The sequence below is a fragment of the Salvelinus sp. IW2-2015 genome, linkage group LG2 (genome assembly GCF_002910315.2).
Source record: "Salvelinus sp. IW2-2015 linkage group LG2, ASM291031v2, whole genome shotgun sequence".
NCBI classification, from domain to species: Eukaryota; Metazoa; Chordata; class Actinopteri; order Salmoniformes; family Salmonidae; genus Salvelinus; species Salvelinus sp. IW2-2015.
Window position 1 is genome coordinate 10,044,385 of NC_036839.1, and position 24,468 is coordinate 10,068,852.

General features: G+C 44.9%; 1 protein-coding gene across 5 annotated transcripts in view; it reads left to right on the top strand.

Moving 5' to 3' along the window:
- LOC111974136 (myosin light chain kinase, smooth muscle) overlaps positions 1–24,468 on the top strand; it is a 96,584-nt gene that overhangs the window by 60,438 nt on the left and 11,678 nt on the right. For all 5 annotated transcript variants that reach the window (XM_024001746.3, XM_024001770.3, XM_024001762.3 and 2 more), the window contains 10 exons: positions 1,816–1,962; positions 3,090–3,287; positions 3,542–3,788; positions 8,154–8,234; positions 8,602–9,434; positions 11,512–11,628; positions 12,298–12,366; positions 22,053–22,100; positions 22,728–22,855; positions 23,783–23,939. In XM_024001746.3, coding sequence (XP_023857514.1) covers positions 1,816–1,962; positions 3,090–3,287; positions 3,542–3,788; positions 8,154–8,234; positions 8,602–9,434; positions 11,512–11,628; positions 12,298–12,366; positions 22,053–22,100; positions 22,728–22,855; positions 23,783–23,939 — 2,025 coding nt within the window. The remainder of the gene's footprint in view (positions 1–1,815; positions 1,963–3,089; positions 3,288–3,541; positions 3,789–8,153; positions 8,235–8,601; positions 9,435–11,511; positions 11,629–12,297; positions 12,367–22,052; positions 22,101–22,727; positions 22,856–23,782; positions 23,940–24,468) is intronic.

Below are 24,468 nucleotides of genomic sequence, written 5' to 3' on the forward strand. Positions count from 1 at the left end.
TGCTTCTAGATCCGACAGAGCAGCAATATCTAACAGGCAATATCTAACAATTCCACAACAAAACCTAATCTCTTACAAACTCCACAACGAAACCTAATACACACAATCTAGTAAAGGAATGGGATGAGAATATATAAGTATAAAATATATGGGTGAGCAGTGACAGAGTGGCTAAGATGCAATAGATAGTACAGAATAGATAGTGAAGGATACAGTATATACATATGAGATGAGTAATGCGAGATATGTAAACATTCTTAAAGTATTACCCGATAGGGTTCAGGTCAGAAGTATTGCACTATATACAGGAAATAGTGTGCCATTTGGGAAGTACTATAAGAAATCTACTCCAGCCTTAATATACAGTGCATTCGGAAAGTATTCAGACCCCTTGACTTTTTCCACATTTTTATGTTACAGCCTTATTCTAAAATGGATGAAATAGTTTTTTCCCCCTCATCAAATCTACACACAATGCCTCAAAATGACAAAGAAAAAACAGGTTTCTATACATTTTTGCTAATTTCCTAAAATACAAAAACTACATAAGTATTCAGACCCTTTACGCAGTACTTTGTTGAAGCTCCTTTTGGCAGTGATTACAGCCCGGAGTCTTCTTGGATATGACGCTACAAGCTTGGCACAGCTGTCAGGTTGGATGTCTGCGCTCCTGAGCACTCTGGAGCAGGTATTTATCAAGGATCTCTCTGTACTTTGCTCAGTTCATCTTTCCCTTGATCCTGACTAGTCTCCTAGTCCCTGCCGCTGAAAAACATCACCCACAGCATGATGTTGCCACCCCCATGCTTCACCGTAGGGATGGTGCCATGTTTCCTCCAGATGGTATTCAGGCCATGGAGTTAAATCTTGGTTTCATCAGACCAGAGAATCTTGTTTCTCATGGTCTAAGAGTCCTTTAGGTGCCTTTAGTCAAACTCAAAGTGGGTTGTCATGTCTTTTACTGGGGAGTGGCTTCCGTCTGGCCACTCTACCATAAAGGCCTGATTGGTGGAGTGCTGGAGAGATGGTTGTCCTTCTGGAAGGTTCTCCAAAACCAAGGATCTTCTCCCCCGATTGCTCTGTTTGCCCGGGCTGCCAGCTTTAGGAAGAGTCTTGGTGGTTCCAAACTACTTCCGTTTAAGAATAATGGAGGCCACGGTGTTCTTGGAGACCTTCAATGCTGCAGAAATGTTTTGGTACACTTCCCCCGATCTGTGCCTCAACACAATCCTTTCTCGGAGCTCTACGGACAATTCCTTCGACCTCATGGCTTGGTGTTTGCTCTAACATGCACTGTCAACTGTGGGATCTTATATAGACAGGTGTGTGCCTTTCCAAATCATGTCCAATCAATTGAAATTACCACAGGTTGACTCCAATCAAGTTGTAGAAACATCTCAAGGCTGATCAATGGAAACAGAATGCACCTGAGCTCAATTTCGAGTCTCATGGCAAAGCGTCTGAATACTTATGTAAATAAGGTCTGTTTTTATTTTTAATACATTTGCAAAAAATTCTCTAAAAACCTGTTTTTGCTTGTCATTCTGGGGTGCTGTGTGTAAATTGAAGAAAACATTTTATTTGATCCATTTTAGAATAAGGCTGTAATGTTACAAAATGTGGAAAAAGTGAAAGGGTCTGAATACTTTCTGAATGCACTGTATAGTATTCCAAGACTCCATCTAGAATAACTATTGATTTACATGACAGTCAGTTGGGGGAATGCTGAATCTCAAGTTGGTTGTCTTGGCTTAGTGTGCTGCTTAGTAAATGACTCATGTACTTAACCCTGCTAATGTTGTTGTTAAATTTCAGCTAAGAAACATTTCAAGAGGACGGACCATCCAAATGCAGTTGACACCAAGAAGCCATCGAAGCCGTCTGCCCCTGTATTCCTACGAGGTCTGAAGGATCTGAAAGTCATGGACGGTAGCAAAGTCATCATGACCGTGGAGGTGATGGGTAAGAGAAGGCCTCGTCTCTCCTCCTACTAGGTCATATTCTTTAGGTAGCAAATGAAAGAAAACAGACTACCTAGACTAGTCCAATAAAAACGGCTTGTTTTTATATTCCGTTGAAAAGCATTTCGTGACAGTGTGCCACAATGAATACATACAACCCTGGTCGGTGTCTTGTGATGGCCCTTATTCCTATTAATCAGGCTGGAAAACTCATATCTTTGGTATTGTTTTCAGTGTTTTTAGCAACTCTGTTTGCTTTAGACACTGGTATTTCCTGCTCAGCCCCCCAGAGATAAGTTGTTTGGTTTTTGGTTGTTTTATGCATTTGCATTTCCTTCCAACATGTGACCTGAGGGGACGGGTAGCCTCTTGGAGTATTATCATTTATTATTATATCATCTTCCTCATCCCACTTCCTGTTTGTCTGAGAGGTTGTTCGCATGAGGCAGGAGTCACTAGTAGTATGGCGTATGATTTACGTTATTATTCTAGGCCTTTCATCATTTAATGTAAATAGTGATGGAGTGGGATGGTCTCTCACTATTTTCTTATGGTGATTTATGATAACAGTAATCCAAATGCAATTTATTCAATTAGATCATGCATCATACTTATGTGGAAAATGCATAATATTATGCAAGATAATTCTAAGTCACAGCATGTGTTATGTAACACAACCTGTCATAACAACATGTTACTATAGGGCACCATTCTAATGATTTAAATTACAAAATTGCATATTGGTTTCCTTACTCGGTAAGCAGTCTGACAGAAATCCATGTTTTGGTTTTGTTTACCTGGCCACTTTCTTCAAATGCTAACCTTTTAGCATGTTTGTCCAACAATCAACTTATTATCCCAGCAATTAGTATGTTTTGTGTTTCGTGTCCAAATTATCTTAAAGTAGCTTTATTGAGCTAAACGATACATTTTAGATACTTTAATATGATTGGGGCATGAAACAAGAAAAATGTTCATTTCTGGAATAATGACTTGCATTGGTCTTTGGACAGTAATGCAAAAAAGTAATTTGGAGACAGTGACCAGGTAGACAAAGCCAAACACAAGGTTGTCCAAACACAACCTTGTCCAAACACAAGGTTTTAATGTAAAATGTTGTGGCCGTAGGGAATCCTCATCCAGAGATTGTGTGGCTCCACAATGGAAAGGAGATCCAGGAGTCGGAGGACTTCCACTTTGAGCGGAAAGAGAGCCAATACAGTCTGTTCATCCAGGAAGTCTTCCCTGAGGACACTGGGAAGTACACCTGTGAGGTGTGGAACGAAGTGGGAGAGGTTCGCACCGAGGCCTCGCTCACTGTACAAGGTAGGCTAGTAGCCTAGATAACTCCACCTAAGCTAGCTCAGTATGTCTGGTTAAATATCTCTAGTAGGATGTAGTTTATGCCTAGGGTAAATTCCCAGGTTTTCCAGATATCCCGATTTGGAATATTCCTGGAATCAGAGAATCCGGAATAAGTTGGAAATCAGGGAATCTTCCAAGCAGGATTTGATGGAAGAAAGTTACAGGAAAATCACAACCCTATTCATGCCATAATGTTGTCTCTGTCTGTTTTCCAGAGCCCCAGGACGGGGTGCAGCCCTGGTTCATCACTAAGCCCAAGTCCACCACTGCCTCCTTGGGGCAGAATGTCCTGCTGTCCTGTGCCATTGCTGGGGACCCCTTCCCCCAGTGGAGCTGGATGAAGCAGGGCCAGGTGGTGACCACTGGGCTGGACTATGAGATTCTGCAGAAAGAGGATGTGGTGTCGCTGCTCATCAGGCGAGTTCGGTCCCACCACGCCGGGGACTACGAGATCAGTCTGAGGTAGGCTTCTGTAGTGCCATTTGAGACGTGCTGGACTCCTTATACAGTAGATGACTCACTTCTGTAGTATCGGGAGAAGGGGCTGTCATTTACAGTATAACATACTATAAGGTAGTGTTTTTTTAAGCTGGGAGGTCGAGAGAAGGTTTTGGGAAACTGAATGGGGGAAAATATTTAGTTTCCAAACATATTTTAATAAGCTACATATACTATTGGTATTTTATATTTAGACCTTTGCCTATTCAATCTGGTTAGCAACATAGGCCTACAATGTTGGACCAAATTCTTCTTAAAAAACATCTCTGTGATTCAGAACCAAAAAGTTGCGCGTCTTAACTGTTCATCGTGACCAAAGACCAGTCATCTGCACTGGCACGCAAAGGTGGGCACACATATCCAGATTAGTGACCAGAAAGCACTTGTGTAAGTTACTGGCTGTATGTGTATATATATAGCTGTAACATCACACTGCCTTCAATACCTGTGGCTGAAGATGTAACATTCTGGCTAATTTAGTACGATATTTGTGACGAAGGCAAAAGCTACAGACAGACCATGCTATTCATCCGATCAAATCAAATTGTATTAGTCACATGCGCCAAATACAACAGGTGTAGACCTTACAGTGAAAAGCTTATAACAAGTAATTAAAGAGCAGCAGTAAAATAACAATAGCGAGACTATATACAGTGGGGTACTGGTACAGAGGCAATGTGCGGGGGGCACCGGTTAGTTGAGGTAATATCTACATGTAGGTGGAGTTTATTAAAGTGGCTATGCATAGATGATAACCACAGAGAGTAGCAGCAGTGTAAAAGGGGGGGTGGGGGTGGCAAATGCCAATAGTCTGGGTAGCCATTTGATGAGGTGTTCAGGAGTATTATGGCTTGGGGGTAGAAGCTGGTTAGAACCCTTTTGGACCTAGACTTGGCGTTCCGGTTCCGCTTGCCGTTCGGTAGCAGAGAGAACAGTCTGTAACTTGGGTGGCTGGTGACTTTGACAGTTTTTTAGGGCCTTCCTCCGATACCGCCTGGTATAGAGGTCCTGGATGGCGGGGAGCTTGGCCCCAGTGATGTACTGGGCTGTTCGCACTACCCTCTGTAGTGGTCAGAGGCCGAGCAGTTGCCATACCAGGTAGTGATGCAACCAGTCAAGATGCTCTCAATGGTGCAGCTGTAGAACCTTTTGAGGATCTGAGGACCCATGCCAAATCTTTTCAGTCTCCTGAGGGGGAATAGGCTTTGTTGTGCCCTCTTCATGACTGGCTTGGTGTGCTTGGACCATGTTAGTTTGTTGGTGATGTGGACACCAAGAAACTTGAAGATCTCAACCTGCTCCACTACAGCCCTGTCGATGAGAATGGGGTCGTGCTCTGTCCTCTTTTTCCTGTAGTCCACAATCATCTCCTTTATCTTGATATTGTTGCGGGAGAGGTTGTTGTCCTGGCACCACACGGCCAGGTCTCTGACCTCCCTATAGGCTGTCTCGTTGTTGTCAGTGATGTGTCATCAGGAAACTTAATGATGGCGTTGGAGTCGTGCCTGGCCGTGCAGTCATGAGTGTACAGGGAGTACAGGAGGGGACTGAGCAGGCACCCCTGAGGGGCCCCTGTGTTGCGGATTAGCATGACGGATGTGTTGTTGGCAGCCCGCCAGGAAGTCCAGGATCCAGTTGCAGAGGGAGGTGTTTAGTCCCAGGGTCCTTAGCTTAGTGATGAGCTTTGAGGGCACTATGGTGTTGAACGCTGAGCTGTAGTCAATGAATAGCATTCTCACATAGGTGTTCCTTTTGTCCAGGTGTGAAAGGGCAGTGGGGAGTGCAATAGAGATCGCATCATCTGTGAATCTGTTGGGGCGGCATGGAAATTGGAGTGGGTATAGGGTTTCTGGGATAATGGTGTTGTGAGCCATGACCAGCCTTTCAAAGCACTTCATGGCTATAGGCGTGAGTGCTATGGGTCGGTAGTCATTTAGGCAGGTTACCTTAGTGTTCTTGGGCACAGGCACTATGATGGTCTGCTTAAAACATGTTGGTATCACAGACTCGGACAGGGAGAGGTTGAAAATGTCAGTGAAAACACTTGCCAGTTGGTCAGTGCATGCTCGCAGTACACGTCCTGGTAATCCGTTTGGTCTTGTGAATGTTGACCTGTTTAAAGGTCTTACTCACATTGTGTGATCACACTCTTCGCAGCCAGTCTTCCAGAACAGCTGGTGCTCTCATGCATGTTTCAGTGTTATTTGTTATTATGCTCCCGTCACTGGGCAGCTCTCGGCTGTGCTTCCCTTTATAGTCTGTAATGGTTTGCAAGCCCTGCCACATCCGACGAGCGTCAGAGCCGGTGTAGTACGATTCTATCTTAATCCTGTATTGACGGTTCGTCGGAGGGCATAGCGGGATTTCTTATAAGCTTTCGGGTTAGAATCCCGCTCCTTGAAAGCGGCAGCTCTAGCCTTTAGGTCAGTGAGGATGTTGCCTGTAATCCATGGCTTCTGTTTGGGGTATATACGTACGGTCACTGTGGGGACGATGTCATCGATGCACTTATTGATGAAGCCAATGACTGATGTGGTTTACTCCTCAATGCCATCGGAGGAATCCCGGAACATATTCCAGTCTGTGCTAGCAAAACAGTCCTGTAGCTTAGAATCTGCTTCATCTGACCACTTTTTTTTATTGATCTAGTCACTGGTGCTTCCTGCTTTAATTTTTGCTTGTAAGCAGGAATCAGGAGGATAGAATTATGGTCAGATTTGCCAAATGGAGGGCGGGGGAGAGATGTGTATGCATCTCTGTGTGTGGAGTAAAGGTGGTCTAGAATTTTTTTTTCTCTGGTTGCACATGTGACATGCTGGTAAAAATTTGGTAAAACTGATTTGTTAGCCTGCATTAAAGTCCCTGGCCACTAGGAGCGCCGCTTCTGGGTGAGCATTTTCTTCTTTGCTTATGGCCTTATGGAGTTGGTTGAGAGCGGTCTTGGTGCCAGCTTCGCTCTGTGGTGGTAAATAGACGGCTACGAATAATATAGATGAGAACTCTCTTGGTAGATGGTGTGGTCTACAGCTTATCATACCTCAGGCGAGCAATACCTAGAGACTTCTTTAATATTAGACATTGTGCACCAGCTGTTATTGACAAATAGACACACACCCCATTTTCTTATGGCGAAATACAGCTCATTCAATGCTGTCTTAGTGCCAGCCTCTGACTGTGGTGGTATGTAAACAGCTACATAAAATACAGATAAACTCTCTAGGTAGGTGGTGTACAGTTTAACATGAGATACTCACCTCAGGCGAGCCATAGCTCGAGACTTCCTTAGATATTGTGCACCAGCTGTTGTTCACAAAAATACATAGCCTGCCGCCCCTTGTCTTACTTGACGCCGCTGTTCTATCCTGCCGATGCAGCATATAACCAGCCAGCTGTATGTTGATAGTGTCGTCGTTCAGCCACGTCTACGTGAAGCATAAGATATTACAGTTTTGAATGTCCCGTTGATAGGTAATCTATTTTATTGTCCAAAGATTGCACTTTTGCTAGCAGAATGGAAGGAAGTGTTTTTTTTTCAGATAGGCTACGAATTCTCAGAAGGCAGCCCGCCCTCCAGCCAATTATTCTACGCCTCTTCACACAAATCACGGGAATCTGGCCCTGTTCCCAAGAAAGCAGTATATCGCTTGCTTCGGCCTCGTCATAATCGTTTAAGGATAAAAAGGATTCTGCCAGTCCGTGGTGAATAATCGCAGTCCTGATATCCAGAAGTTAAATTTCGGTCATAAGAGACGATAGCGGCAACATTTATGTACAAAATAATTTAAAAAACAAGTTATAAGCGAACAAAATAACACAATTGGTTGGGGGCACGTAAAACGTCTGCTGCCTTCTCCTGCACCCTCCACTGCATACAGATGGGCTGTATGATCACATCTGCTAGCTCTGGACTCCAGAGAAGTGACATGATATCACTAGTTGATATTGGCTGCTAACATGAATGACTTTCAGCTCAAAATGTTAAGTGTAAAATGTAGTTTATTTTATCTTGTGTCTTGAAAATGTGTGCTGGTCAAACAGTTTGAGAACCACTGCTATAAGGTGCTACTACCACATGTCTGCCTCTGCCAAAGTTGAATTTTAAATCAATGTTTTGATTGGTTATTACAATACATGGATTAGTGTGAGGGTTACGAATGTTGAAAAATTGTGTTTTTTAAGGCAATCCAAGACCGGCATCACTGAGACACATCACTGAGACACATCACTGAGCCTCTTCTTGATTTGGTCTTAAAAACAAGGGCCAGTAGTTAAAACCTTCCCCCTCCCTAGTTTTCCATTCACCTTCTCATCCTCTCTCTTTTCTTCTAGGAACAAAGTGGGAGAATGCAGTTGTGTTGCCACTCTGTTGGTCAGTGAGGGTGCTGTGGTGTCCAGTGGAGAGCACCAAACGTATGTAGCTAGCTATCCTACTGCTTCACTGTCGCCTCCCCTCAGCCTGGACTATTTTTGCCTTCCCTGCTCCCCACTAACTCCCCCCTCCCCAGACCCTGGTTTTGAATCAGCTTAATCCCTGAATATAACCAAATACATTGTTTACAGTACCTTTTCCAGCTGTGCCATTGTTCAAAGCCAGGGGCTTGGCGGATGGTTGGGGGATGGGGCCCCGTTCAGAGTGCATGCCCTTATAAGGCTACTGAAGTCATCTCTGATGTAACATCAAGTTGAGTTGTGGTCCCCCCCCCAATTAACCAGTGGATGTCGGGGCTTTTAAACGACCACTGTTTTTTTCCTCCTCTGTCTCTCTGTGCTACTGCAGGCTTGAGCCTTGTCAGCGTGTGGGAGGAGTGGACGGGACAGTGCGAGGCAGAGGAGCACCGAGCAGCAGCCCTACCAGCAGCTCCATTCAGCAGCAGCAGGAGCCAGTGGAGTCAGAGGAGCCCAGCGCAGCCCGGGGACTCCTGAAGAGGCGCGTGGAGACCAAGGAGCACCGCGAGGACCAGATCCGCCTGCAGGAGGCCGAGCAGCGCGACTTCCGCACGGTGCTGGGCAGGAAAGTCACCACCAAGAGCGTCTCCGAGGAGGACCTGAAGGAGATCACGGCGGAACAGATGGACTTCAGGAGCCAGCTCCAACCCAGAGGGGTCAAGCCGAAGACCCTGTCTGAAGATGAGAGGAAGGTCAACGCTCCCGCGCAGGTGGACTTCAGAGCCGTCCTGGGGAAGAAGGGGGGAGCCGCGAAACCAGGCGCCGCTCCTGCCGAGAAAGGAGAGCCTGCAGATTTTAGATCGGTTCTGGCCAACAAGAAGAAGCAGACAAGCTTGGCGAACAACGGGGAGAGCCCTGCTCCAGCAGCAGCTCTGGCACCGGCAGCAGCAACACCCAAAGCTCCTGCTTCTTCCCCTGACAAGAAAGAGAAGGAGAAGGAGAAGAACGCTGTCAACTGTGTGGATGGTGGGATTATTGATAAGAAGAATAACAACATTGGAAAGGAGCCAGCGTTCAGTCAGAAGCTGAGTGATGTGAGAGTGGTGGACGGGGCTCGACTGCGGCTACAGTGCCAGGTGACCTGTGACCCCCCTGCTACTACTACCTGGACACTAGACGGGAAGGTCATCAAGCCCTCCAAGTTTATCAAGCTGTCCAACGAAGGTAAATGTGTGGCCTACTACTAAACCGACCATGTCTGCCTCCCAAATGGTACCCTATTCCCTTTTTATAGTCCAGAGCCCAAAAGTAGTGCCCTACATAGGGCAGGGGTATTCAACTCTTACCCTACGAGGTCCGGAGCACGATGGTTTTCTGTTCTACCTGATGGTTAATTGCACCTATGTAAATCAGTCCCTGATTAGAGGGGAACAATGAAAAATCACTGTGGAACTAACTGGCTTCAAGGTCCAGAGTTGAGTTTTAGGGACATGAGGACTAGGCTACCATTTGGGACGTATTCCATTTCATTAATGCATTATTCATGTCTGTGGAGGCTTGGCTTCTAATATTAGAAAGTGGTGTGCATATGACAGACAGAAAGACAGTGATATGACTGAGTTTTTCCTCCTTCACCGAAGTATTACAGGCATTTGATATGGGATATGACGGGAACATATCCCTTTACATAGGGAAGTCGATCAAATCAAATTGTATTTGTCACACGCACCGAATAAAAGTGTAGACCTTACCGTGAAATGCTTACTTACAAGCCCTTAACCAACAATGCAGTTTTTAGAAAAATACAATTTAAGAAAAATATTTACTAAATAAACTAAAGTAAAAAATAAGAGTAGCAATAAAATAATAACTAGGCTATATATAGGGGGTACCGGTACCGAGTCAATGTGCGGGGGTACAGGTTAGTCAAGGTAATTGAGGTAATGTGTACGTGTAGGTAGGGGTAAAGTGACTATGCCTAGATAATAAACAGCGAGTAGCAGCAGCGTTAAAAAAGGGGGGAGGGGTCAATGCAAATAGTCCCGGTTGCCATTTGATTAGCTGTTCAGGAGTCTTATGGCTTGGGGGTAGAAGCTGTTAAGAAGCCTTTTGGACCTAGACTTGGCGCTCCGGTACCGCTTACCGTGCGGTAGTAGAGAGAACAGTCTATGACTAGGGTGGCTGGATCCTTTGACAATTTTTAGGACCTTCCTCTGACACTGCCTGGTATGTACTGGGCCGTACGCACTACCCGCGCCTTGTGGTCGGAGGCCGAGCAGTTGCCATGCCAGGCGGTGATGCAACCAGTCAGAATGCTCTCGATGGAGCAGCTGTAGAACTTTTTGTCATCGATGTCATCATAGCGCCGATATATTTTGTACTGGTTCCATGTAAAAAGCCCCTCTCATATACAACGTGGTATAAAGTGAGTAATAGAGTAATAATAGCTAATTCCCTTTTTCTGGGCTCTTGGGGGTCCCTCACGCACCTACACACACACACACACACACACATCATGTTCGTCCCAAATGGCACCCTGTTCCCTATATAGTGCACTACTTTTGACCAAGGCCCATATGAAATAGGGTGTCATTTGGGATGCAGACATCCATCATTTCAGCTCTTATTTCAGGGAGCTTGATGTGCTGTGGAGATTTCTCACATTGCCTGAGACTCTGGCCTTCCTGCTCCACTGTGTATGTCCAGTTACTGTGCAACTGTATGGGGATGAGTTAATCCATAGTTTGTCCTTGTGGCAGCAGAGGGTAAGAGTTGCTCTGGTCCCATAACAACAACGAGTTGCCTCTCTGTTAGTGAGAGTGCAGACAAATGACGCCCTGGACCAGAGCTAGGGGTAGGGGCAATTTTAACAAGATGATCAACAGGCAGTAGCACAGTAACATAAAAACGTGGCACACTCCTCAACCCCCAGCTGTTATTAAATGTCAGAGAAACAGCCCCAAATCCCAACTGTCACACAGCCATGTCTAGTAATGATACAATGGAATTATTACTTGGTGACCCTCCAGGTCATGTTTATTCTCACTTTAGTGTCACCGAAGGTCATGCTGAAGAATGCATAGCTTCAGGCTCTGAGAGGGAAGTTTACATTTCTCATTTACTTCATTTACGTCCCGCCATAACACATGAAGTATGTTAGTATGTTCTCATGGAGCCATAGGGTAGTAATGGAGGCCTCTCTGGCTATGGTTGTCTGTGTGTGTATTGGTGGCCACTGTGTGTGTCTATTGGGGCCACTGTAGCTAAGGTCCTTTGTGTGTGTATCTTTGTTTTCCCGCAGGAGGCCAGTGCTCCCTGACCATCGACAAGGCCCTGCCCGAGGACCAGGGCCAGTACAAGTGCCGGGCAGAGAACTCTGCCGGTAAAGCTGAGTGTTCCTGCATGGTGCTGGTGGATGGTGAGTTGTTTCAGGCTGACGTGTCCCTCTGACTGCTCCCCACTCCCATGGGTCCCCCTCAGCCTCACGGCCGCCCCGGCCTCAGCCCAGACACTTCCTGCAATTACAGCGGACAGATTAGCCTAGCTGGAGTCCCTGTTCCAGATTCCCACTGCACGTCCTCCTCCCCCAGCCCCCCCAGCACTCATTAACAGGCCTGGATCAAAACAATATCCAGGCACGCACAGTTCAATCCTAGTTTTAGATTCCCAAGCAAGTACAAATTAGTTTAACTTTCTCATACTTCTACTGTTGACGTTAATGCTAAAGTATGAGATACTGAAACATTATTTAGCAAGTATGATTCAGTCCACCTTAAATAGTCCAGAGCAGGGTTGCACAATTCTGGGAGCTTGTAATACATTCCCTGGTTTCCCTTATTCCCTCCTGATTCCGGGAAGCCTCCAACCAGGATTTTGGGAAAGCCAGCGAATTTATTGAAAGTTCCCAGAGAATCATTCCATTTTTAACATGAATGGTCCATTTGTATTAAGTACTTTAAGAGACAATGGTTAGCTGCTGTTACTGATACATTAAGTAGGAATTCAGATAGTTTATCAGATAAGAAAGAAATGGAAATAAGTAGAATATTTTTGGGGCCATGTTTATTTCCCCCCCCCTCTTTCGTAGATCCTACAGACACAAACTCGACTGCAGCTGACAAGAAGATCAAGAAGCCATCCACCCCTACCTCAGAGAGTGAGTTTCCAAAATATGTGCTTCCTTATTTCCCAAAAAGGAGCGGTGTGGGATCTCTCTGTCTTTCCCACTGCTGCAGCCTGCCTCCCTCTCTCAGCGGGTTGGGGCTCTTTATAGCATGTGAACAAAAATCTAATATTGTTCTGACCCCAAACTCACTCATTAAATCTGGCCAATCTCTTCTCTCTGTGTAGAGAACGAACATGAACACTGTGATCAGTAAATCTGTATCTATCTTTTATCCAAAGTGGTGTCCGTACTTTAAGTTAGATTTATGGTAAAGTTGTTGGGGAAGATTATGGAGAAGATGTTATTTTCTTATTGGTGGTCTTAATCTTTTCAAGCTGGAGGAGTAGGTAGGAGTTCTATAGAGTTATGTGCTATACTGCACATTCTTTTCCATATGATTTAATGACGTAAGCATTAGCCTGTAAAGAATCCAGCAGTCGACTCCCCCCTTGCCCTGAGTCAAGCACGCAGATCTACCTTTACATAAAAGGCTTTGAATCAGGCACACTCAGGGCTGGGCATGAAGAATGTCCATGTATCCCTCCTGCCTCTAGCCTGGATGGTTCCTTCCAGGGGTCAGAGGCCACTATTACACCCCTCTCCTCTGTGATGTTTGACAGCGCTAATTGAGTGCTGTTTGTCTTTAAGCCCAGGACACTTACTCAAACTTAAAACATGCCCAAGGAGAAAGGGAGAGGGAAAGAGAGGGGGGGGGGAGAGGGACCTTTTGCATGGCTGCCCCGTTCACTCAACCTTCTCTCCCAAACTTCCATGTAAGGCTTTCGTCTGCCTGCTCCTTAGCCCTCTTTTGACTCACATGCTCTGGCCTCTTTTTCCTATACTCGGAGGTTCTGCAGAAAATCTGCCAGCTTCGGGGATATGCTTTTGTCCTGCTGGAATGTGGACTGATCCAAACAAGCTCTAAAACTAAGAGCTGTGTGGTGAGCGTTTTAATAAAACGCATGAGGCAGAGACCGGACATGAGAGCCCCTGATGATTAGTACATGCTATTCTCTTTTTATAATGATGGATTCCCAAGTAGGAGAGATTCGAAACAAGTAAATATGTGTTTAAAGTTCACAGCATTGGCTAGGGTTGGAGGTAATTCTGTTTAAGAATGATTCACTCACAATGTTCCCATGGGGTATTGGAATCATGTCATGTGAAGCTTTAGAGTACATGAACTCTGTGATATTTGGGGTCAGTGCTTATGGATCTCAAAGAGATTTAGTTATTTTACAATGGTACTAGACAGCAAGCCTGGCTGCAGATATGATAAATGGTGCTGGAGGAAATAGCATCCGTTTTACGGGCTCTTGATCATTTGTGCTATTGTGTGTGTTTTTTTGCTCTGATCTTAAATGTTTGGCCTACGATTTTAATGCAGGAAAACTGAAATCCGTCCCACCTAATATTTACCAACATGTCACCCGTGCAACTAGAGGCGAAACAACTCTAGAACACCTTTACTCCACACAGAGACGCATACCAAGCTCTTCCCCGCCCTCCATTTGGTAAATCTGACCATAATTCTATCCTCCTGATTTTTGCTTGCATGCAAAAACTTAAACAGGAAGTACCAGTGACGCTCAATACGGAAGTGGTCCGATTAAGCGGATGCTAAGCTACAGGACTGTTTCGCTAGCACAGACTGGAATATGTTCTGCGATTCTTCCGATGGCATTGAGGAATTTACCACATCAGCCACCAGCTTCATTAATAGATGCATCGACGACCATCGTCCCCACAGTGGCCATGCGTACGTACATATCCCAACCGAAAGCCATGATTACAGGCAACATCTGTACTGAGCTAAAGGGTAGAGCTGCCACTTTCAAGGAGCAGAACACTAATCTGGACGCTTATAAGAAATCCCGCTATGCCCTCCAACGAACCATCAAACAGGCAAAGCATCAATACAGGACTAAGCGCGAATCCTACTACACCGGCTCTGACACTCGTCGGATATGGCAGGACATGCAAACTATCATGGATTTCAAAGGAAAACCCAGCTGTGAGCTCCCCAGTGACGGGAGCCTACGAGATGAGCTAAATGCCTTCTGTGCTAGCTTTGAGGCTAGCAACACTGAACCATGCATGAGCGAACCAGCTGCGCCGGTCGTCTGTGTGATCACCCTCTCCGTAGGTGACGTGCGTAAGACCTTTTTAAACAGGTTAACATTCACAAAACCGCAGGGCCAGACAGATTACCAGGACGTGTACTCAGAGCATGCACTGACTAGCTGGCAAGTGTCTTCACTGACATTTTCAATCTCTGCCTGACCCAGTCTGTAATACCTACATGTTTAAAGCAGACCACCATAGTCCCTGTGCCCAAGAATGCCAAAGTAACTTGTGTAAGTGACTATTTCCCCGAAGCGCTCACATCTGTGCCCCTGAAATGCTTTGAAAGGCTGGTCATGGCTCACATAAACACCATCACCCTGGACGCACTCCAATTTGCATACCGCCCCAACAGATCCACAGATGGCACAATCTCTATTCCACTCCACGCTGCCCACCTGGTCAAAAGGACCACCTTTGTGTGAATGCTGTTCATTCACTACAGCTCAACGTTCAACACCATAGGGCTCTCCACAATCTTCAAAAAGTTAAGGACCCTGGGAAAAAACACTTCCCTCTGAAACTAGATCCTGGACTTCCTAACGGGCCGGCCCCAGGTGGTGAGGGTAGGCAACAACACATCCGCCAATCAGACCCTCAACACGGGGGCCCCTCGGGTGCATGCTTTGTCCCCTCCTGTACTCCCTGTTCACCCACAACTGCATGGCCGTGCACAACACCAATACCGTCATTAAGTTTGCCGACGACATGGCGGTGGTAGGCCTGATGATCACCAATGACGATGAGACAGACTATAGGGAGGAGGTCAGAGATCTGGCAGTGTGGTGACAGGACAACAACCTCTCCCTCAATGTCAGCAGGTCAAAGTAGCTGATCGTGGACTACAGGAAACGGAAGGCCGAGCATGGCCCCATTCACATCAACGGGACTGTAGTGGAGCGAATCAAGAGCTTCAAGTTCCTCTGTGTCCACATCACTAAGGACCTATCATGGTCCAAACACTCCAACACAGTTCCCCCTCAGGAGGATAAAAATACTTGTCATGGTCCCTCAGATCCTCAAAAAAATAGCTGCACCATTGAGAACATCTTGACTGGCTGCATCACCGCTTGGTATGGCAACTCCTTGGCATCTGATCGCAAAGCGCTACAGAGGCTAGTGCGTATTGCCCAGTACATCACAAGGGCCGAGGTCCCTGCCATCTAAGACCTCTATACCAGGCGGTGTCAGAAGAAGGCTCTAAATATTGCCAAAGACTCCAGCCACCCAAGTCATAGACTGTTCTCTCTGCTACCATACGATAATCGGTACCGAAGAACCAAGTCTGGGACCAAAAGGCTCCTGAACAGCTTCTACCCCGAAGCTATACGTTGGCTTCCCTGACTATTTGCATTGAGCCCCTTTTATTTGCACTGACTCTCAAGGACCAGCTCAATGCACACTCACTAGACTCTACCCACACACTCACACATCCTACACCGACACTCCAACATATATACACACACAAAAAACACACACATGCATATTGACGGCACACACACTCACACAGACAGACTTTCACACTCTTCACATACGCTGCTGCTACTCTGTTTTTTTTTAATCTATCCTGATTGCATAGTCACTTTAACCCCTACCTATATGTTCATATTAACCCAATTACCTCGTACCCCAGCACATTGTCTTTCCTTTTTTTCCTTTTAAATGTTTAGCAAATTGTTCTTACACAACAATGCAGAATGAAAAAAGTAAGGGCTCGCAAGTAAGCATTTCATGGTAAAGTCTACACCTGTCGTATTCAGAGCATGTGACAAATACAATTTTATTTGAGTGTGTATATATATATAACAGTGAAATGCTGATTCATCACTGCGCCCAGCAAATATAATGACTGTCATTTATTGAATCCTTAAGTGCGTTTGAGTAAGCTATTGATGGTGTCAGCCTTGTTATGGTTTTTCAAAAGCCGTTGCTCTTGCTTGTGTGGTGTATCTAACTCCAGTCACAGAGCGTGGTGAGCCATGGGAAATGCGCCAGTAGTGCAGTGCTATGAAAACAAGCAACTTTTTCATGCCCACTGGAAAACTCAAAAATCTGCACGATTATTTACCTTACGCTTTGGGGCACAGTCCAGCACTGCAGGGTCCTGCGGACCTCAGAATGCACTCTACTATTTGGTGGCTCAGCATCTCCTCTCCTCTCATCTTTTCTCCTCTCCCCTATACTCCTCCTCTCTCCACACAAACGGAGCATGCTGGCCACAGAGAGAACACAGAGTGGAATGCCAATGTGGTTGCCTGCTCCAACACCTCGTACATCAAACTGCTTTCGTCTGCGCCTCTACTCCTCTCGTCAGCCTGTAACGATGCTTGACAAGTGAGACGTAACGTTCTCCCTCTATTATGAAATAGATAGTGCTCATCGGGGAATTGAATGGTTTTTTGAGCTGCTGTTTCTCTAGATGCTGAGCATTTACAACCTGATTGTGACACAGGCCAGGCCGTGCAATACAATGGCTCCACGTTGTCTGACCGCCTGTGTGAAGGAACCAGATCATGGGTGCACGGCCCCCTGGGGAAGGGTTAAGGCCTGACTTGTTTTGACAGCTTCAACATCTCTCAAAAGACTGGGTAACATGGAGCACTTGCTCTGCTGCTCACTGTTCTTGACTCTATATGGACCAGGAACCATCAGCCTTCAAGGCTTGATATCCTGGGTGCTGGCATATTAATTAGTAGTAAGGTTACAGATATTGTCTTTGACCCATGCTAAGGATGCTGTAATATAGTTTAAGATATAGTGCCTTTACATTGACACTGATTGTTTATGCAGAACAGTGTTTTTCAAAGGATGGGTCGGGACCCACTGATGGGTAGAGGGCTCCAGGTACAGATCTAGGATCAGCTTCCCATCACCCAATCCTAACCATTAGTGGGGGAAATGCTAAACTGATCCCAGATCAGCATCTAGGGTCAAGACTGCGTTGTGAGTGACTAAAAACATAGGTATTAGTGGCATTGATTAATGATTTGTCACAAAGGACAGTTATAATGTAGAACATTTGGAGAGCTTCTGGTACAGATGATTGTGTGTGACATTGAGCAATGTATCATGGTGCCGGTGTGATCCTTTTCCTACCAGAGTCTTTTCTTTCCTCTTAAATGTAAAGGCAACATTTAGATTTCCACCTAAATAGACATTCCCAAAAGTAACTTCTATTCGTGTGTAATTACATGACTCTGACATGCCCCCCCAAAAAATGGGATTGATAGACCTAACAACTAGAAATGGTGTCAGGTCTAGTCACGGGACGTTTCCAAGTGTACCTAATCCTCTCCAAAGTGACACATGTCTGTAAATTAGATCATTCCAGTGCTATTACATATTTGCAATCCCCTTTTAATTTTTTTTCAGTATAAAAACACGAGTTCTACCATGTCAACTTCACTCATGTTATGGGGTATCCAGGGTACATTAGTGTCTTTTCAACCTCTCCAAAGTGTCCGAATGTGGTAATTGCACTGTTTTTGTACACTGAATGTGCCTAAAAGTAATTGTTCACTATAAAAACTACATTTCTACAACACCAACCTCTCAAACATTGTGGTGGTGTCGGGAGACATACAATATCCAATTGTTTTTTTCAACCTCTCCAAAGTGCCTGAACGTTTAGCCTAGGCATATCCAATGTATTGGTCCCACATACAAATTAACTGTTTACAAAAACAATATAAAAGCAACAGATATACATAAAAAAATATGTATATAAAATGTCTTATCAAACACTGCTTGGTTACACACGTATCCTTCACTAAAAAAGGTGCACAAATATAAATAAGCTGAACTATTTCAAAATGGCATTCGTGTTCGTTTTACTTTCCAGGTGTAGATGATTAGATTTCACCATAGCTTGTGCATGTCGTGACAGTCTTTGAAGCGGTCCTTCTCTGCCAGGAAACAAAAAGCGAACTGTCATTTCACCCTTTTTTCCCCCCACCCTGTGTTTTGTGCAATGCTTTCATTTCTTCCTTTTGGCATGTGTGTTGGACCGTGGTGCTCGCCTTCAGTAGGGGGTCTTGTGATGGTTGTGAGGCCCCTAATTCGGCCATTTCCAACACCAGCTGCTCTCTGAAGGCCAACTGGGAGAGAGGGGTTTGACCTTTTGCTTTGTCCATCTGCTTGTGGAGAATGAAAGCATTTACTGTAGCAATGTCCACAAAGTGGTAAAAAAAAAAGTATTATACCACTTCCTGGTCTTGAGGAGGACCTGGTAGTAGCCTATCAGAGCATCAGATATGTCAACACCCCCCCTGCTGGCATTGTAGTCCTTCACAGAATCAGGAATGGGGGCTTTCGTCATTTTTCACCCTCCTTGAGACATGGTCGTTATTGAATGACTTATGCTGTGTGGTGAGCATGGTTACTTCCCTAGTGTCCTTCCATTTCACAAAAAGCAGCTTGTTAGTCCTGATCCAACGTATGGTCCCCCTCTCCGCTCTCTTTGTCATTTTGTTTACCTTGATCTTGGGGAAACCGATTCTGTTAGGACGAATGGAGCCACAAGCCTCTATTTTCTTTTTCAAGATGTCTATGAAACGTGGATGTAGAACCGAGCAGACGCTCGTTGGCGCGCGCAAGCAGTGTGGGTGCAATAATTGAATAACATGGATTTCTAAATGTATTTTGCGACGCTCGCGCACTGGACGTGTGCGGTCTGGTCAGCATACATACATGCTGACCAGACCGGACACGTCGCATGCGCTAGCATCGCAAAATAAATTTAGAAACCCATGTTATTCAATTATTGCACCCACACTGCTTGCCGCCAACGAGCGTCTGCGACACCAAGGGCTGAAATAGATGTCATTCCTATTTCTGACGCAGATTGCGCTGCAAGTCCTGCCTCTCCCATCTCCTCATTGGTTTATAGAAGCAGGTACCCACGTGCCATCTCCTCATTGGTTTATAGAAGCAGGTACCCACGTGCCATCTCCTCATTGGTTATACCCACGTGGGTGATAGAAAGACGAAAACTGTTTTGCCGGTAGTCGTGGTAATACAATGAAAGTTTAGATGCGATCACCATATAATTTAAACGATGAAAAAGCCTGGAAGGAGGAGAGATGACTAGAAACGATTCGGTTGGCCGTTTTATATGTGGATTAATTGTCGGAGTAGAGATCCTTGTCCATTTCAGGTAAAATAATAACTCAATGTTTATATCCCAGGACAAATTAGCTAGCAACAGCAAGATAGCTAAATAGGACAAATTAACGTTAGCTAGCAAGTGCAAGCTAACTAGCTAAAATACCATACATGTTTAATGCTTTTCGACCTGTCCCCAAATTAATTTCATTGGTTCAGAGTTTGTTTTGATATTTTAACTTGTGTGTGGTGATCGCGTTTGGTGTAGGGGGAAAAATACATTTATGCACGATAGCGCTCGGTGGCACACGCGCGCAGCCGGTTTGGGCAAGGTGTTAACCGGAATATATATAGCAGCCATCTTGAAATGAGGTCATCGGCTCGGCCTAGGGGCTACCGTTCTCATACCAGACTGAATTGAATAATAACATCTAATAAGATCCCCAAATATGGGGACTTTACATTTAAAGTTAAACAGCCGTTCCCTTTCTCTAGTGCTCCATGATTTGTTGCACGTTTCAATGGTCAGTCCTCCACTAGGTCTCTTGTCACATGGCTGTCTGTTTTTCAAGGATACACCAAAGAGCTGTTTTGGACTTGAACCGTAGATGGATGGCTAAACTAACTAGCTGATACACTGCCTCGAAGCTCAACTGCATAGTTACAACATATAAACAATGATTCGTTTTCTTGATCCGAGTGCTCGAAGGCTGGGCGCAGTAGTTTAGTTAAATCCAATCTGAACTGAGGCATGTGAACAGGACAACAGGACCAATGACCTAATTGTTATGGAAACTTAACAAACACACGCTTAAAAGGATAAAACCTTTTTCTGCACTAAAACTTTGCAAAGCCAATCGGTGTGCTCATAACCATTTTAGTCTGTTGTTAAAGCCGGGTCTGTTTTGTTGGTCTTCTCTATTTGACGTGAGCTAAAATATATTGTTTTGTATCGCAATGGTAGATGCTTTGTTTGTGCAATTACAACTTGTATCAACTTCAAATCGTTTTGGTACGATGAGCAAAACAAGTTTTGTATTGGAAAAAGGACGTTTTTCTTTCCAGAGAGGAGGACCTGTCATGCAGAAAAAAGTATGACTTTGAGAGCTTGGAGCTTAAACTGTTATTGGTTAATATTGATATGTGTTGCTCCTCACTCTCTGCATTAGTTAGTTTTACTGGCACATTGTTTCTTGACAGCAATCAAATGTCAAATAAATAGTGCCAAAAGCTATTTCCTGGATACTTTGACTATTTTTAGTATTACCAAAAAAGGCAAATACCAAAGGACATGAGCACAGAGGCAGCCCTTCCTTCTCCCAAGACATCCACAAGAGAAGAGCTCCCTCCCCCAATTTCACTTATCAGACACAGTTTAGTCTCCTTTCCCGTATACTATCCTGGGAATAACTAGTGGTAACATTTAAATGAAGCACATAATGCATTATAATACACTTGTAATGTGTTATGATGACACTGACTATTATAATAAGCGTCCATAATATCTCATAAGCGGTTATAAAACTCAATGTTTTATAGATAATTTATTATAATGACGTGTAAGACTAAAGGCAAATGAATTAAACAATGATTCTGAATCTACAAATGTGGTAGTATGTGCTCCGTTAGAGGCTTGCTCACAAGCTGGACTGTTTCTAGCTTGTGATCTCTGCTTTAATCGATCAGTCTGACTGTCAAAAGTAACAACTCTTAACAGGGATGCAGAGAAATCGCTGCAGGCACAATTTGAGAAAGGATGTTAGGAAAAAGGGGAACGGCACCCCCGTACCTTCAGGCTCTGATCAGGCCCTACACCCAAACAAGGGCACTGCGTTCATCCACCTCTGGCCTGCTCGCCTCCCTACCTCTGAGGAAGTACAGTTCCCGCTCAGCCCAGTCAAAACTGTTCGCTGCTCTGGCACCCCAATGGTGGAACAAACTCCCTCACGACGCCAGGTCAGCGGAGTCAATCACCACCTTCCGGAGACACCTGAAACCCCACCTCTTTAAGGAAAAACTAATCCTTCTAKCCCCCCCCCCTTAAAAGAGTTAGATGCACTATTGTAAAGTGGTTGTTCCACTGGATATCATAAGGTGAATGCACCAATTTGTAAGTCGCTCTGGATAAGAGCGTCTGCTAAATGACTTAAATGTAAAATGTAAATGTAAAAAGAGCGGCAATGTACAGTATGCTCTTTCTAATGCGTACTGCTGCTGTAGCTCACAATAATGGAATAATTAAGTGCAATGACCGTTCATTTATGTGAATCCTACACACTGACTACATTTAGATTCCGTCTGGTTTCAGATCAATGTTTTATCATGTAAGTTTCACACATGAAGAGTCACACACGGGATTCATTTGTACCAAATCTTCAAATTTGTTCCATTATCAAATGCGTTGACACAACTGCCTTCCTAATTGTAATCGTTGATCTTCTCTTTTCCAGGTGAGGCAAGGATAAAGAAACCGAATACAAAGATGCCTCCTAAACAGGGTAAGAAAGACTTCTCTGCCATGCAAAAATGTAACTTAGGGGCGTCTCAGTGTATGAGTGCTGGTCCAGGATCAGCTCCCCCCTGTCCATGTTATTCACTGTGATCGAAAATTCTTATCGCTTGATCAATAGGGCCCTGTACTAACTCTCTCTGGGCTACTGAAGAGCCCACAACCAAAATGTCAACAAGCGGTATAGATGATTCCCCAGACTCTGTACTCTAGCTCTCTCGTCCAACAACAGTGATACATGAAGTAGATAGCATAGAGGACCTGGCTTGTGTGCCAAACACTGGCCATACCTTGCTGCTCTAACTAAGACTGAGAGTACTGCTCCCTGCTCTGGCAGAAGTCTGAGGGTGCCTGTAATAGCAATCGGAGATCCCCCTCACCATGCTGTAGTGTAAACCAACCTGCCTTCTAATAACGAGAGCCAGGGGAGCGAGTCACCCAATCCGAGCAGCTGTTGCAGTTGTGCTTTGTTCGCTGCCGGGGAGCATTAAGGCGTTAGCAAGGGAATGACGTGGGGCAAGGGCGGAAAGTCAGAAGCCTGCCAAACGCAGAGGTTTGTTCTGATGATGGAGATGTTCCTGGCTGAAGTGACTGTTGGTTTGTGTGTGTCGTCCAGCTATGCCCCCTCAGATTGTCCAGTTCCCAGACGACATGAAGATTCTGGCAGGGGAGAAGGTGGAAATTCTCTGTAAGTTTGGAGGAGCTCCACCAGTCAACTGCACCTGGCTCAAGTTCCGCAAACCAGTAAGGACCAGTCTGTACCAAATAATTGACAACCTTGATAAAGATTAGCAAAAATGACTGGTGTCGAAATGAGAATGCATAAGCAGAAAAAAGCCCATACCTACTGTGGTGGATCTATGATGTTATGGTGCTATTTGGCTTCTACTGGTCCTGGGGTGCTTGTTAAGGTCAATGGCATCATGAACTTTACCAAGTACCAGGGACATTTTAGCCAAAAGCCTGGTTGCCTCTGCCAGGAAGCTGAAACTTGGCTGTAAGTGGATCTTCCAGTAAGACAATAATCCCAAGCACACATCAAAATCCACAAAGTAATGGTTAATTGGCCACAAAATCAACATTTTGTGATGGCCATCTCAGTCTCCGGACTTTGAAAACCTGTGGTTTGAATTCAAGAGGGCGTTCCGTAAGCGCAGACAAAGGATATCATGGCTCTGGAAGGATTACATTTTTTTTGTCCCAATGTGTTTACTAACTAATAAAACATTTTAGAAAAGGGCTCTGTGCCGTTACCCTCGTAAGGTGAGGAGGTATTGAAAGGTCTTGACCCCTACCTTTTGGGGGGGGGGGGGGGAATATTACTTGTTAAACAAAATCTTGTTCTCTGAGCAATTGTATAGGTATAATTTCCCCTTTTTTCTTGAATAGAATATAGCTCAGTATTTGAATTATTTATTTTACACAGTCATTTTTTGCTCATCTTTATCAAGGGTGTCAATAATTTTGGATCCCACTGACTATAATACTATACCCATGTCTATGACCAACTCTAACCATGATCTGAAATGATCCACTATCTCCACCATCTCCATCAAATATATCATATTTCATTACACTGTACTAATTCAAGGATGTAACTCTCATCATTGTAGCCTTGAACACCGTTTCAACTAACACTCTGTGAAACCACTGCCTTTGTCTTGTATGCAGATTCAAGAGGTCAAAGGTGATTTAACCATTGAAACCACTGATGCTACCAGTAAACTGACCATCGCAGACAGCCAGCAGGACCACTGTGGCTGCTACACCATCGAGCTGCGAAACAGCTACGGCTTGAGACAGGCAGCTCTCAACCTTACCATTGTCGGTACGTTCCATTTTTCACACATCAGGCAGCGACGCCATTTTTGGCTCCGTTGATGAGTTTCAGGAGACAATTACGAGTGGCGGAAGTCTTTCCTTGTATCAAATGAGATATATGGTATAATCCACTGTTTAAAACCACTGCTGCTACTGATACCGATCATTGTATTGTCTCTCGTAAAAATAGCGGTCCTGTAGCTTTGGGGAATGTTGTTGGGGAAGGGAAGGTATGCAGGCCGGGCCAGCTCCGACTCTCTGTATCCTAATACTAACAGGCCGTTGCAGGGATCTCCAGTGGCCTTTTAAGGCTGTGCTTTCTCTCCAGCTGTTGCTTCAGTCTGAGGCCCTTTGCCACTGCTGTTATAGTGGAGTGTATCCAGTCCAACTCAGGGAATACGCCACAGCCAGGGAAAGAGGATTTCTAGAGCTGCTCCATATAAACGCAACCGCTTATGTGCCCGGAGAACTGTTAATAGCATACGAGGAGGCACAAAGCGCTTGTTAGACGCTGGTAAAAATAGCCTACTACTTAG